We start from the raw sequence: 15,000 nt of genomic DNA on the forward strand, positions 1-15,000 counted from the left end.
GTACCTGTACCCCACGAAACCTTAAAACTGGGGGTACGAGACATGATAGCCAGTGCAATGGTATTGTATATTTACTGTATATTTATCATATGTTTGTATTGTATTTATACTGGATGGGGGTACGAGAACATTTTTGAGATATCACGGGTTACGGCCACTGGAAAAGGTTAAGAACCATTGAACTAGATCGACCTATAACAACTGCGTCCTTTGCAAAGCTCATCTCCTTTTGAAGCTTACCTTGGAGAAGAGGCTTCCTTTTGCGTTCTCAGTTTTACTGCTCTTTCGTCAGTCTTCAACAACCTTTCAAACATATATTTCAACCCTCATTTTCCTACCACCTTATCACGTCTCTTATGAAGAACCCTTTGTTTTTACTTTTTTTTTAGAGCTGGTGTTGTTATGTAATGTAGATTAGAGTATTATCTCATACTGTCTGTATCTTTTTTTCTGAAATTACCATTTTATGCTTAATTAAATGTAAAACCAAATAATTAAAATGAATACATATATCTTTGCATGTTTTAATTGTAAGAAATTGAGTGCATATATATATATATATATATATATATATATATATATATATATATATATATATATATATATATATATATATATATATATATATATATATATATATATATATATATATATATATATGTGTGTGTGTGTGTGTGTGTGTGTGTGTGTGTGTGTGTGTGTGTGTGTGTGTGTGTGTTCCCCATTATACATATTCAAAATCGTAAAATCAAATATAAAATCTACTGAACATATGTATGGATGTATGTATGTGTATGTATGTAGGTATGCATGTATACCTGATGTTATTGACATTCACAGATAAATGGAATCGTGCTTAATGAATAATTTAAATTGTTCGCTATTTTCTATAAATAAAAAAAGACTCCTTTGATTTCAGATCCTAATCACGCCATCAACCAAATTTTTCGGTCTCAAAGCAAAGTGATTATGTGTTCAGGTCCATCATAGAGAAATCCAAATAAAGATAAAAAAAAAAAAAATTCGCGAAATAAAAAGTCAAGGTTTTAGCCTTGGCAACCAGCAAACAAAAAAAAAAAAAAAATTTTGGTTAAACAAACCTTCTGAATCACAGAGGACTCCACCTGTCCATCACGTACCCGGATGTGACGTCACTTGGCATTTGGAATGAAAGAGTCATAAACACAAAGTCCGTTCATGGGCGTCGACCTCGCATGGCGGAAAAACGTTACCTTTTATCATGACTATCATTATCGCAGGCGCGTTTCGAGATTTTGAAAACGGCACTTTTGAGGCTGACATCAACGGGCTTCGTTCTTTTGCCTTCCGGAGTCACATAAAAGCGCCTGCTTGGATAATGCGTGTTTGCTGGAATTCCGTTACTGTTCTACAGTAAGACATGTCATAAAAACATACCGGCAACTTATCGCATACATATCACAAAGATGTTGACAACAAGTCAACGGCTTGTATTCATTTTGGTCAATGTTAGATAATTGTATAAAACGTTGGTCAGAACGGCCAACAAGTCGTTGACTTGTAATCAACATGTTTGTGATGTGTATGCGATGCATTGCCGGCATGTTCATGACACTGTTTGTGATGTATGCGATGAATTGCCGACATATTCATGACATTGTTGGTGATGTGTATGTGATGAATTGCCGACATGTTCATGGCATTGTTTGTGATGTGTATGCGATGAACTGCCGACATGTTCATGAAATTGTTTGTGATGTGTATGCGTTGAATTGCCGACATGTTCATGACTCTGTTTGTGATGTGTATGCGATGAATTGCCGACATGTTTATGACATGTTGTAATTTAGTGCGGGCGCATTCTGGTATTACCTTCTATGCATTAAGGAGGACACTACGTTGAGAGAGAGAGAGAGAGAGAGAGAGAGAGAGAGAGAGAGAGAGAGAGAGAGATACGGTGATTCAGCTGTGGAATGTCTGGTAGCAACAATCATGAATCCAGCGTTTGTTTTCAACCGGAAATCTTCATAGGAATAAGTAAATGCGTTTACCCCTGTTATCTTTTTCCTCGACAATGCTTAACTGATCTGGGTCTTAAAGACCCAGAAGTACAAACTTCGCATTAAAATCAGTATACAGAAATCGATAAATGTCATAAATTTCTCCGAAAGAAATATTCAAAATACCACAAGTAGCTGCCATCTTACAACTAAGGAGGTTTGCAGAAAATTAATGATGGTTTTATTTCGAAGCGAAAATGGCAGTGTCAATGAAATCTTAATCAGTATTGATATATATCTGTCTGTCTGTTTTAACGAATTAGGCAACCACTGAACATATTTGCACTGGGATATGAACAGTTATTAAGAACTCATAGACTCAAATAAGCCGTGAAAAAAAATCTTTTCATTTAATTACTACAATAAACTCATACCAGGAATTCCACTATCTGCTCACTCGTTCCATTTACTCAGCAAATTCGTCAGTGGAATGTTATAATAAACAGCAGGTATTCAATAATTACCGGGCACCGGCGCTCCTCCGCCCCAACTTGCACATTGATTTGTATTAAGGCGGGCTCGGGACAAAAGGGTACATTATTGTGAGTCCCAGGCGTTGCTAATAACAAAAGAAACTCCCCTAAGAGACAGTTTGTAAGGGGAATATCGCCTCAAGGTACTAGGGATTAAGGCTCAAAGTCCTTTATTGAGACTGAACGGCAAAGTCTGTTGCTGGTATAAAGTACAGAAAAGGCAAAACAAAGTTTTTCTATTAAAAAAAATTGCCGTGAAGAATGGCATCAGGAGTTTTCTGTATCTTTCCGTTTCTTTATTAACTGCTTTCATTTTAACCCCACTTCTTCATTCTACAAAAATGCCACCATGTTTGTTCTTTTTTTATATATTTTTGAAATTTTCTGTTTTCCTTCTTCATTCTACAGAACCCCATAATGTTTATTCTTCTTCTTTATACATTTTTGAAATTATCTGTTTTTCAAGGTAAAGAGATCATAGTCTTCACTCATAACAAATCAGTATTTACTGGGAATAAATGTCCATGCATCACTAGATACCTAATCGATCTACTGGAAACTTATCATATATAGAACATAATATATAGAATTGAGGCCAAAGTCCAAGAACTGACACGGAAATTGACAGTAAAAGGTTTGAAAGGTGTAACAGGAGGAAAACCTCGCAGCTGCACTATGAATCAATTATTAGCAGAGGGTGGAAAGTAAGATGGAAGAAAGAGAATATGAAAGGAAGTACAGTAAAAGGAACGAAAGGGGTTGCAGCTAGGGGACGAAGGGACGCTGAAAAGAACCTTAAGTTATGCCTACAGTGTACCTCGAGGGGAAACTTATCTTTGGTAATTTATGGATTTATTCGACTCACTGAAACCAGGGCCTGTACGAACGCTTATTCGAGGGTTACGGCATCCCGTTTGCTAATGATTTTTTTGATCGAACAACTACTAATAATTTGAACGAAAGGAGGTCACATACATCAACCAGTATCTCAGTATATTAAGAGGTCAGACATCGCAGTCAGTGGCTAACAATATCAAGGTGTCACACATCTCAGCCAATCCAGTGTCTCAGAGCATTTAGAAGCAACATATCTTTGCCAAAGTCTCAGAACATTTAGAGGTCACAGTTTACAAGGATCTCGCAGCTTCCATGGGTCACTGACGATAATCAGTATCTTAAAACATTCCTAAAAAACTGATTACAGTAGTTAATATCTCACAGAGGTCTACTGTCTCTCCAAAAAAAAAAAAAAAAAAAATGCATACCCCATACAGATGAAAACCTCATTTAAGTCAATGGGAAGTTTTTGATTTTTCAAAATGTTTTTAGGCACTCGCAGTCCGCGTTATTCATTACAAGACAATTTTGACTAAGGAGAAGAGCCTACCTTTCCTTGTTGTACCCTTAGGTAACGATAAATTCAAAGCAATCATGTTACAAATAACTGATTCTGAATGCTTAAGTGAGATATTTTGGACCCTACAAGTAATGGCCGTTGCCAAAGAGCATGTAGACCAAACCAAGCAACTAATCTTGAAACTAACCACGTTCCGGTGGTGGCCTATCCTATATCGTTGCCAGATGCACGACTGAGGCTAACTTTAACCTTAAATAAAATCAAAACTACTGAGGATAGAGGGCTGCAATTTGGTATGTTTGATGATTGGAGGGTGGATGATCAACGTACCAATTTGCAGCCCTCTAGCCTCAGTAGTTTTTAAGATCTGAGGGCGGACAGAAAAAAAGTAGAACAGAAAAAGTGCGGACGGGCAGACAATGCCGGCGCAATAGTTTTCTTGTACTGAAAACTAAAAACCCGTCTGTGACACGTATGGAATTTTTCATCATCACGTATTTTTTTCTTTATGCCTGACCTCTCGGGACGTTATGGTCAATAAACTATAGTCCATAAACAACATTAAAAAAAGAAATATGGGTAAAAATATACTGAGACTCCATTCCTGACATCAGGTTAGAGTTATTTTGGGAGCACGGCTAGTATTCCTAAAGAATAAAAAAAAAAAATCTGATTTATTTGGCATCTGGTTGAGGACAAGAAACTAAAAAGTCTCTTCTTAGAATCTCTTTTTATAGCAACATTTAGTAAAGGAAAATAAAAGAAATAAATATATTGTAAAGAATTCCCAAGATTTCCACGAAAAAGAATTCCTTTCATCACGTACACATTTTCATACAAAAACGAATGAATGTGTGTATTTTAATATAATACATTTTTATCTATTTATTAATTTATCAACTAATTTTTTTCTTTTTAATAAGTGAGATCTCTTCTTTCTTTCTGTATTTCCCTTTACCTTCTCTTAATTCTTCCTAATGAACACCATATTCTTTGTAAGCTTAAATTTCAAGTCAATGGTCCCCGTGGTGGGCTTGTTACATATGAACAGTGTTCATCTTCTGAATAATAATAATAATAATAATAATAATAATAATAATAATAATAATATTATAATAATTATCATTAATTTAATAATAATAATAATAATAATAATAATAATAATAATAATAATAATAATAATAATAATGCTGCTATAATTGCAAAATATAATTACGCAAAATAACAGTAATATGAAAAATACATCCTTTACATAATATATACCAATCTAAAAGCTCATGAAAAAGCTCTGATGAAAAGTAAATTGTAAATAAAATGAAATGAAATAAAAATACATAAAATTATTACTTACCATACACCCTGTTCCTTTACAGTCCATATCAGTGTGCACCTGAAAAAGATGATAAAAACCAAATTATTATTCACGTACTATCAATAACTGGTTTATTAGTAAAACCATAAAAAAAGAAAACATCTCATAAGACGCTTTTAAAAACCAGTAACTAATTTCAATAACTGCTGTACTCTCCATTTTAGGGAGCGTGAGTCATCGTTTTTCTCAAATATCTTTCAAACTAATTATTTGATCGAAATGGTGCTTTGACACAGTATACAAGACACCACATGCTAATTTTTGGCAATATAGTGCATTGTCAAATGGTTTTAGTTAAGGCGTTTACTCTTGGTTTGCAAATATGGTGTTGCCAAGCATCGACAAACTGTCCTTTTGACGTCCTTTATCCCCATCCTGCTCCCTCCCTCGCCCTTCGCCTCCTCATCCCTCCCTCAACCCACATTCATGGCCTCCCCATCTCTCCCCCGCCTTTCCTGTCTATGGGGATAGCGGACGTTCGATTGGGTAGATCAATCCTGCTGATTTATGCGACTTTACCGTTGAAAGTCAATAGTAAAGGCTTTAACTAAAACTATTTGGCAATGCATTGCATTACAAAAAATTAGCGGGGGATGTCTTGTACAGTGTCAAAGCAATATTTCGATCAAATAATTAGTTTGAAAGATATTTGAGAAAAACGATGACTTGCGGGCCCTGACATGGATAGTAAACCTTAGTGACATAATATTACCGCCAACAATTTTATGTTTTATTGTATTGTCGCTACTTTATATATTCTATGTCTATGTCCCTGAGCTGAAATAAAGGATATTATTATTGGCATGTTACTTTTCTAAATGCACTAAACATACACTTGAGCTATCAACTCATTACTGCCACTTAGAGATATAAGTACTTGAGTAGCCGAAAACGATTGCTGGATGAATGACGAGGTGACAAAAAGTTACTATAGAAACACTATGTTTCTCTCTCTCTCTGACGGACAAGGATTTGATCACTTTATATAGAAGGGTCTCTCTCTCTCTCTCTCTCTCTCTCTGACGGACAAGGATTTGATCACTTTATATAGAAGGATCTCTCTCTCTCTCTCTCAACCCCTCCCTGACGGACGAGGATTTGATGATTTTATATAGCAGGATATCTCTCTCTCTCTCTCTCTCTCTGAGGGACGAGGATTTGATCACTTTATATAGAAGGATCTCTCCCTCTCTCTCTCTCTCTGACGGACAAGGATTTGAGCACTTTATATAGAAGGATCTCTCTCTCTCTCTCTCTCTCTCTCTCTCTCATTCCCTCCCTGACGGACGAGGATTTGATCACTTTATATAGAAGGATCTATCTATCTATCTATCTATCTATCTCTCTCTCTCTCTCTGAGGGACAAGGATCTGGGAGGATCTCTCTCTCTCTCTCTCTCTCTCTCTCTCTCTCTCTCTCTCTCTCTCTCTCTCTCTCTCTCTCAAGGATTTGATCACTTTATATAGAAGGATCTCTCTCTCTCTCTCTCTTTCTCTCTCAGTGAGTCATCTCAACAAACACTCTCTCTCTCTCTCTCTCTCTCTGAGTGTCATCTCAATGAACAGTGAATCCAATCTATAGACCCATGTGACCTTCATGTGCTTACATAACACTTCAGGCTTCCAGTTCAGTTGTACTTCGCGACTCTTAATTGCTGTGATTTAGCAGACAATGTCCGATAATGCTGACGTTCCATTGAAATGTTTACATACAACAAATTTCGTTGCATCCTTGTCTAGAATATCTTCAGTTGTCCATATGTCACATTCCGTCTGATGTTCATTGCACACATACATACATTAATATATATATATATATATATATATATATATATATATATATATATATATATATATATATATATATATATATATATATACATATATAATAAATATGTATAATATATACAAATAAATATATATATATATATATATAAATATATATATATATACAATAAATATGTATACACATATAATAAATATGTATACATATATATAAACACATATATATATATATATATATATATATATATATATATATATATATATATATATATATATATATATATATATAAAGTTTGCATGTGGAAAAGCCCTTGGCATATATATGAACATAACATTCCAACTGGCTAAAAGGGCACAAAAAAGTATTATTATAAAAAAAAGTTTGTGTAATTTTCCAACATCCAAATGAGAGTATTATAAAAAAATAATTTACAAGCTGGCACAAAGCAAGAGCCCGTGCCGGCATAAGGCCGGCTAAATCTAGAACAACAAAGACGCCTCTGAAACTTTTCCTGAAAATGTGTTGTATACCAAACTTGTAAACTTCCCCAAGAAATATGAAATTCAAAGACATGCGAATATCATCCCAATTAAGAAACACCGCAGTCGAGAACATTCCAGCGGAGAAACATTACCAAAAGCCGCCTCAAAGGAGAGATGGAGGCCGTCTGCATAACAAATGAACAGACGACTGGAAACACCTAAGGCTAATCAGCATTCAAAATCTCCCTGGAAAACCTGGAATGATGACGTGTGTATCAGATGCAACAAAGACATCGCAACATCGCCCCTCAATGGAAAGCAATATTTGATACACGGAGGGGAATTCTGACATTGTTTTCTCATAGAAAGGAAAGACGCCAATAATCATTGTTCTCATCGTTTCAGAACGAGATGCGAGGCCAGTATATAATGAGCGTCTTCATCTTATCAAAGGGATGGAACTGGTTACGTAACTCCTGGTGTAAGATCAGGGAATATTCATGGTACTTTCTGTTATGTATTCAGCTACGATATGCAGATAGCTCTCCAGCTCTCCTTTGAAGATTTAGCCCGGAGGGATATTAACCTCCTATTCAGGAGAGACACCTGAAATCAGGCCAGTGTGACTTGCAAGACAATAATCAAGTGGAAAACTCCAACTAACATGTTTCCGTTTTGGTTCGCGATTTGGAATAAGCAAGCTCGTGCGCTCCCAAATAAGAGCACCCAGTTACGGGCTGCTCTGTGAGCAAGAGGCCGTGCTAGCATAAAGCCAGCTTAATCAAAAACGACAACAGAGCACGTAAGTTTCATTTCTCAACCTTTGGGGTTATTGAAATCCGCGGGCACGATCACGCGCATGCGCACATAGCGGTAGGTTACCATGCCGACCCAGTGATGTCTGAAAATTAAAGAGATCAGGAATTCTGAGAAAGAATTTAATTCTAATAAATAACAACTTAAATCCCGCATTTTCAAATTTAATATTTTTTTTTTTTTATTTGCTGATACATTTACCCTTTAACACAGTGGTTCTTAACCTTTTTATTACCACGCCCCCTCTGAGAGATGGTCCTTCTTCCCTCAAAGTCCCCTTGTATCTACAGGTAAAATTCCCTCCCAGATTTAAATGAGAATGAAAAATGAAGAGAAAGAGAAGGGGTGTTTTTATTCTTAAGCCAACGAGTCTTACTAGAATAGTAGACTATAGGAAACTAACGTTATAAGGCGATACTTTTGCATTTTTTCATAAACTTCTGAATATTAGTTCCTCACTCTTGTTAAGAGAATAACAAATATAATTAGAAAATTTTTAATTTTTCCTACGGCTTGTGCTCCCCTGGAAATTACTGACACCTCCCTAGGGGAACGCGGCCCCCAGGTTGAGAACCAGTGATTTAACAGTGTATTAAAAAAATAATATAAACTATATTTAATATAACTTAGAAAGTTAATTAAATTATAAAGTCAATTGATATAAATTGTATACAATATAAAATATAAAGTTAATGATGCAATCAACAGTAAGTATATTCTTGGAACATTCATCACTAAATACCACAAAGGTGAAATCAATTGTATTTAAACTATAACTTAAATAGAAAAAGGAAATAAGTCGAATTTGACCGATTCTAAAACATGTCACAAACATGTATATAACTTGTCACAGACTTCACAATCAGGCTGAATACAAGTCAGCGACTTACTATTAGTTTTGGTCATTGCTTCATGCGATTGTCCAGCTTTTGACAAAGGTCCGTTCTCAACTTAAGAGTCGAGAATTGTTTTCAATCTGTTTGTGATATGTTGCGAGAAGTTATCGACTTGTCTTTATGACTTGTTTTAACGTTGCGTGATTGCGCCCTGGGAAAGACATTGAACGATCCACTATGAAAAATGCAAAGTAAAACAACGACTTTTACGAAAACTGACTATCGTACAGACGGAAATATTTAGAAAATTAAAAGAAACATCGACCTACAACACAAACAACAATTCTACATAAAAAAGGAAAACTTTCATAAAATCAGTGACAAGAAGAGGATTTAATTCTCAAGCCACCAGAAGCCGTAGGTTCAGGGAACGCGCCATTTAATTTGCCAATTGGGGTTTTCCCAGGTTTCCCTAACCAGTCATGACAAGTCGCCATTACCGTCGACGACGTTTCTCTCAACCCAAATCCCCAGAATAATAGGACCTCTCACACAACCTACAATCCCACCTCTAGGATGATGATAATCCCTTGTCACAACCTACAAGTTCCACAATTCCCAACAGACGCTTGTACGACAGTGGTTAACAATCCCCTCGTCACAACCTACAACCTACCAGTTCCACAACTCCCAAACACCTGCGTGTACAACAACCAACGTGTCTCGGGACATCTAACAAAAGACTTCACAACATACAACCCACAAGTTCCACAACTCCCAACAGCCACTGTCTTGGGACACCTAAAAAAAAAGCCTTCACAACCTACAACCCACAAGCTCCGCAACTCCCAACAGCCACTGTGTTTTGGGACATCTAACAAAAACCTTCACAACCTACAACCCACAAGTTACACAACTCCCTTCAACCACTGTGTCTTGGGACATCTAACAAAAGCCTTCGCAACCTCTAACCCACACAAGTTCCACAACTCTGCAACAGCCACGTAGGGCACCTAACAAAAGCCTTCACAACCCACAACCTAAAAATTCCACAACTCCCAACAGCCTCTTGTACAACAGCCAACGTGTCTCGGGACATCTAACAAAAGCCTTTGTTCAGGTATGTCAAATGAGTGACTGACATTTTGCCTTGTTATTCTAACTTCAAGCTTGAACCGATTCAGGAACATGTTTTCCAGAGCTCAGTAAAAGGGTAAGAAATGTTTTTGAACATCGTTATATTTGCATGGTAGAGCTTCTTGTTCTCAAAATCACTGTGAATGGGATTTTATGAGAACTCTTTATGTAGTTAATATCATTTATATAATCCCTTCAAAAACTTATTTAGAGCCTGAATGTTAATCTCGGCAGAATAGGCTTAAACCCAAATTTACCCACAAAGAGAGAGAGAGAGATTAATGGCATTAATACAATCCCTTCAAAAGCTTATTCAGAGCCTGAATGTTAATCTCAGAAGAATAGGCTTACACGCAAATTCACCCACAAAGAGAGAGAGAGAGAGAGAGAGAGAGAGAGAGAGAGAGAGAGAGATTACTGTCATTAATATAATCCCTTCAAAAGCTTATTCAGAGAGAAGAGGAGCAAATTCAGAGAGAGAGAGAGAGAGAGAGAGAGAGAGAGAGAGAGAGAGAGATTAATATAACCTTCAAAAGTTTATGAATCGGAAGATTAGGCTTACACGCAAATTCATCCACAAAGAGAGAGAGAGAGAGAGAGAGAGAGAGAGAGAGAGAGAGAGAGAGAATATCTGATGAATAGTTTCTCCCTGAGAAGGCCGGAGGATTACTATGTTTAGGTTGTTTTGGTTTTCATAATGATTTGATGGTTTGTTATTTTTTCTCTCTCTTTCTTCTCCATATCCATCTCTATACATGTTACATGAAGAACACAACAGTCGACCAACAACCGAGCACACAAGTCATTGCTTACTTTAACATAAGCACTTTTAGTATTAAATGAATATGGTCAAATCAGTCCTTCGGTTGTGAGAGAGAGAGAGAGAGAGAGAGAGAGAGAGAGAGAGAGAGAGGCTACGTAATATTAATACATCGGATTTCTATGGACAAATGAGATATCAGTGAGCTTAAGGCTTACGTGGGCATACTCATATATAACACTGACGTGGCTAATTTCAAGATTTCGTATGCAGTTTGTGGCGACGATTCCCTACAGCCAAACCTGATGTATGGGTGACACTTATTTCAGTTAAAAGAATGTAAATGCCTATTTAATTATTTTCTTATCCTTGTAATTTTGTGGAGCTACAACACTGAAGGGAACCAAGCATTTAGTATAAATTGATTAAGTACAAATATGTGTGTGTATCTGGATAAATATATACTTTATATATATATATATATATATATATATATATATATATATATATATATATATATATATATATATATATATATATATATTATATATATATAAATAACCTGGAATGATTAAATCGCAGTATCTATATTTGAATGTTACCTTATTGCAATGCGTTTTCCAGTAATCAGTTGAAATTGATTTAAGTTGAAAACAGCTATAGCTTAATTTTTGTTCATCACTGAAAAGATTTTTCAGTAGTAGAAAAACAAACAACTATCAAACAAGGAAAAGTTGTATTTGAACGTTGTGATTTCTAGTTGATAAAGCTTATATATATATATATATATATATATATATAATATATATATATATATATATATATATGTATATATATATATATATATATATATATATATATATATATATATATATATATATATATATATATATTATATATACACATATATATATACTATATACATATATATATATATATATATATATATATATATATATATATATATATACATACATACATACATATATACATATATTATACATACATACATACATTATTCAATAACCTACTTTTAAGATAAATAAATCTTATCCAGAACTTTTGCTGGTTTCAAATTTAAATAAGAAACTTGCCAAGATTATCTTTGACAGATTATTTCAGACAGATTACTGGAATCTAATGTTTCACTTTGAGTCATGTTTATATACTGAAACAACACTAGTCAAATTGTACAGTCCAGAAGAATAAAAGAATAAACAAAAACTGAGAGAAAACAACAGTCATTTCAAGGAGTCAAACAGTCCACAGTTGTTATTGATTCTGTTTATCTAACTCATTCTATCTTCGTATATATTTGCTCTTACCTTCACAAGATTTACATTTTGGCATCTCATTATATTGTTCAGTGACCATAAAAAATAAATTCTTTTATCCTAAATATCCAGTTATCCAATATCGGAAAAATCCCAGGCCGTTTTCAAAGCGGTTTAGCAGCAGAGAGTCACATTTTAAAGGTTACTTTTCAATTTGCCAGTCATGAAATATCGCTGGCTCGCATACCACAGAAACCTGTGATTTACCTTTCAGTATATTTTTGTGCGAGAGAATGGTCTCTTTGATATATAGTCGTCACGCATCGGACATGGAAAGCTTTTTACGTTGTTGAATATGTGGAAGTTCATGTTTCATCGTTCTCGTATGAGAAAAAAAGCACTTATTTCTGTTTACAGGAAGTATGTGTGTAAAGGAACCTGAAAATGAACAGCTCTCTCTCTCTCTCTCTCTCTCTCTCTCTCTCAAACACACATGTCTGTATGTATATAAACACACACAAACACACAAGTGAGAGAGATGTATGTATATAAACACATACATAGAGAGAGAGAGAGAGAGAGAGAGAGAACTTCTGTTTATTTTTAAGTTTTTTTACCCACATACTTTCCCTTTAACAGAAATAAATAATTATATATGTGTGTGCGCACACACACACACACATATAGATATATAATATATATATATATATATATATATATATATATATATATATATATATATATATATATGTATATATATATATATATAAACATACAGGAATATATAATATATATATATGCAATCATACATACACACATATATATACAATCATACATACATAAATACATATATACATAATATATATATATACACATATATATATATATATGTATACTAAATATTATATATTCTTCGTAAATAAACGGTAATGACCAGCAACACCGTAACTGGTGAAGAGTGAGAAATTAAGTCTCATTAGGCCATTTCATCAAGTACACTGCTAGTTCCATCAGCACCTTCTATAATCAATAGCGGTCTGGGTCCTGCCTTGTGTAAACAACTGACCAGAAACTGATTATGTGATATACCTCAAACATGTTATTTTGGTCGAAGTTTTTTTTTTTTTTAGTAAATTGGAATATATCTTGAATATAGAATTCAGGCCCAAAGGCCAAGCCCTGGGACCTATGAGACCATTCAGAGCTGAAAGGGAAATTGTCACTATGAAGGTTTGAAAGGTGTAACAGGAGGAAAACCTCGCGGTTTGAAAGTGAAACAATTTTTAGAGAGGTTGGAAAGTCAGATGGAAGACAGAGAATATGAACGGAGGTACAGTAAAAGGAATGAAAGGGGTTGCAACTAGGAGCCGAAGGGACGCTGCAAAGAACTTTAAGTAATGCCACCACGTGAGAGGCACTGATTGCACTGCTCCCCTACGGGATTATAATATTACAGTAAAGAAAGATATGCTTAAGAATATTGATAGTAATATCTATGAGAAATATATAATTGCAAACTTCAGTGTTTTCAAGATCTCACGAAATTTATTATTATTATTATTATTATTCAGAAGATGAACCCTTTTCATATGGAGCAAGCCCACCAAAGGGGCCGCTGACTTGAAATTCAACCTTCCAGAGAATAATATTATGGTCTTCATTTCAAAGAAGCAACAGAAAGGAAGGGGAATTTCAGACAGAGGAAACCGCTTATTCGAAAAAAAAAAAAAAATAAATTAACAAATTAATAAATAAATTAAATAGATAAAAATAAGTTAAAACTCAGTGATATCACGCTCTTCAATGACATCATTATTATAATTTTATATTTTATTTGTACTTTAAAAATGCGACTTATTATGAAAGATTCCTCGATGGAAGGAAGAGAGTAAAGACTAAAAACACTTGTATTTGTTTATGGAAAAACTTTTATAGTATAAAGTATGTATTCATCTCCCAATCATATCTTTGTTGAACAAAATATATATCTATAAATTTCTTTTTAAGTGATTTTCTAGTCAGTCACGTATATGTGTTTTTATATATATATCCATTACAAATAACTCGACTTGGATATAAAGACCAACTCATTATGAAACTATTCACTTTCTTATTAGAAAACCTTTTGCCCTGACGATAACCAGGAGTTAATTGCCGAAGGCGATGCATGATTAAATGTATAAATGAAGCAGCAGTTCTCAACTTGACCTTCAAACGTCCATCCTCGAAGATAAGATGAGGTGCATAATATATAAAAAAATGTTTTAATTTAAAACTATAGCATTAATAAGAACACACACACACACACACACACTTTTCACACATATTTCTATTACACAGTAACACGTCTTATATATAAATACCAACTATTATGAACTATTCATATTTCTTATTAGAATATATATTTATATCGCCCTGACGATAATAAGAGTTAATTGCCGAATATATATATATGATTACATGTATAAATGAAGCAGCAATTTTCAATATATATATTCAAATATCCATATATGAAGATAAGATGATATAGATATGCAGTAAATAAAAAAATGTTTTAAAACTATAGATATATATTTATATGTATGCATGTATATATATACATATATATATATATATATTATACATATACATATATATATGCATAATATATATATATACACACATATGTA

The 15,000-nt window shown here is 34.2% G+C and overlaps 1 protein-coding gene across 1 annotated transcript in view; it reads right to left on the bottom strand.

Annotated features, from left to right (window-relative positions):
* LOC136833662 (dopamine receptor 1-like) overlaps nt 1-15,000 on the bottom strand; it is a 462,462-nt gene that overhangs the window by 126,990 nt on the left and 320,472 nt on the right. The window contains exon 2 of the mRNA XM_067095830.1: nt 5,221-5,259. Coding sequence (XP_066951931.1) covers nt 5,221-5,259 — 39 coding nt within the window. The remainder of the gene's footprint in view (nt 1-5,220; nt 5,260-15,000) is intronic.

Source organism: Macrobrachium rosenbergii, chromosome 52 (genome assembly GCF_040412425.1).
Source record: "Macrobrachium rosenbergii isolate ZJJX-2024 chromosome 52, ASM4041242v1, whole genome shotgun sequence".
Lineage (NCBI taxonomy): Eukaryota > Metazoa > Arthropoda > Malacostraca > Decapoda > Palaemonidae > Macrobrachium > Macrobrachium rosenbergii.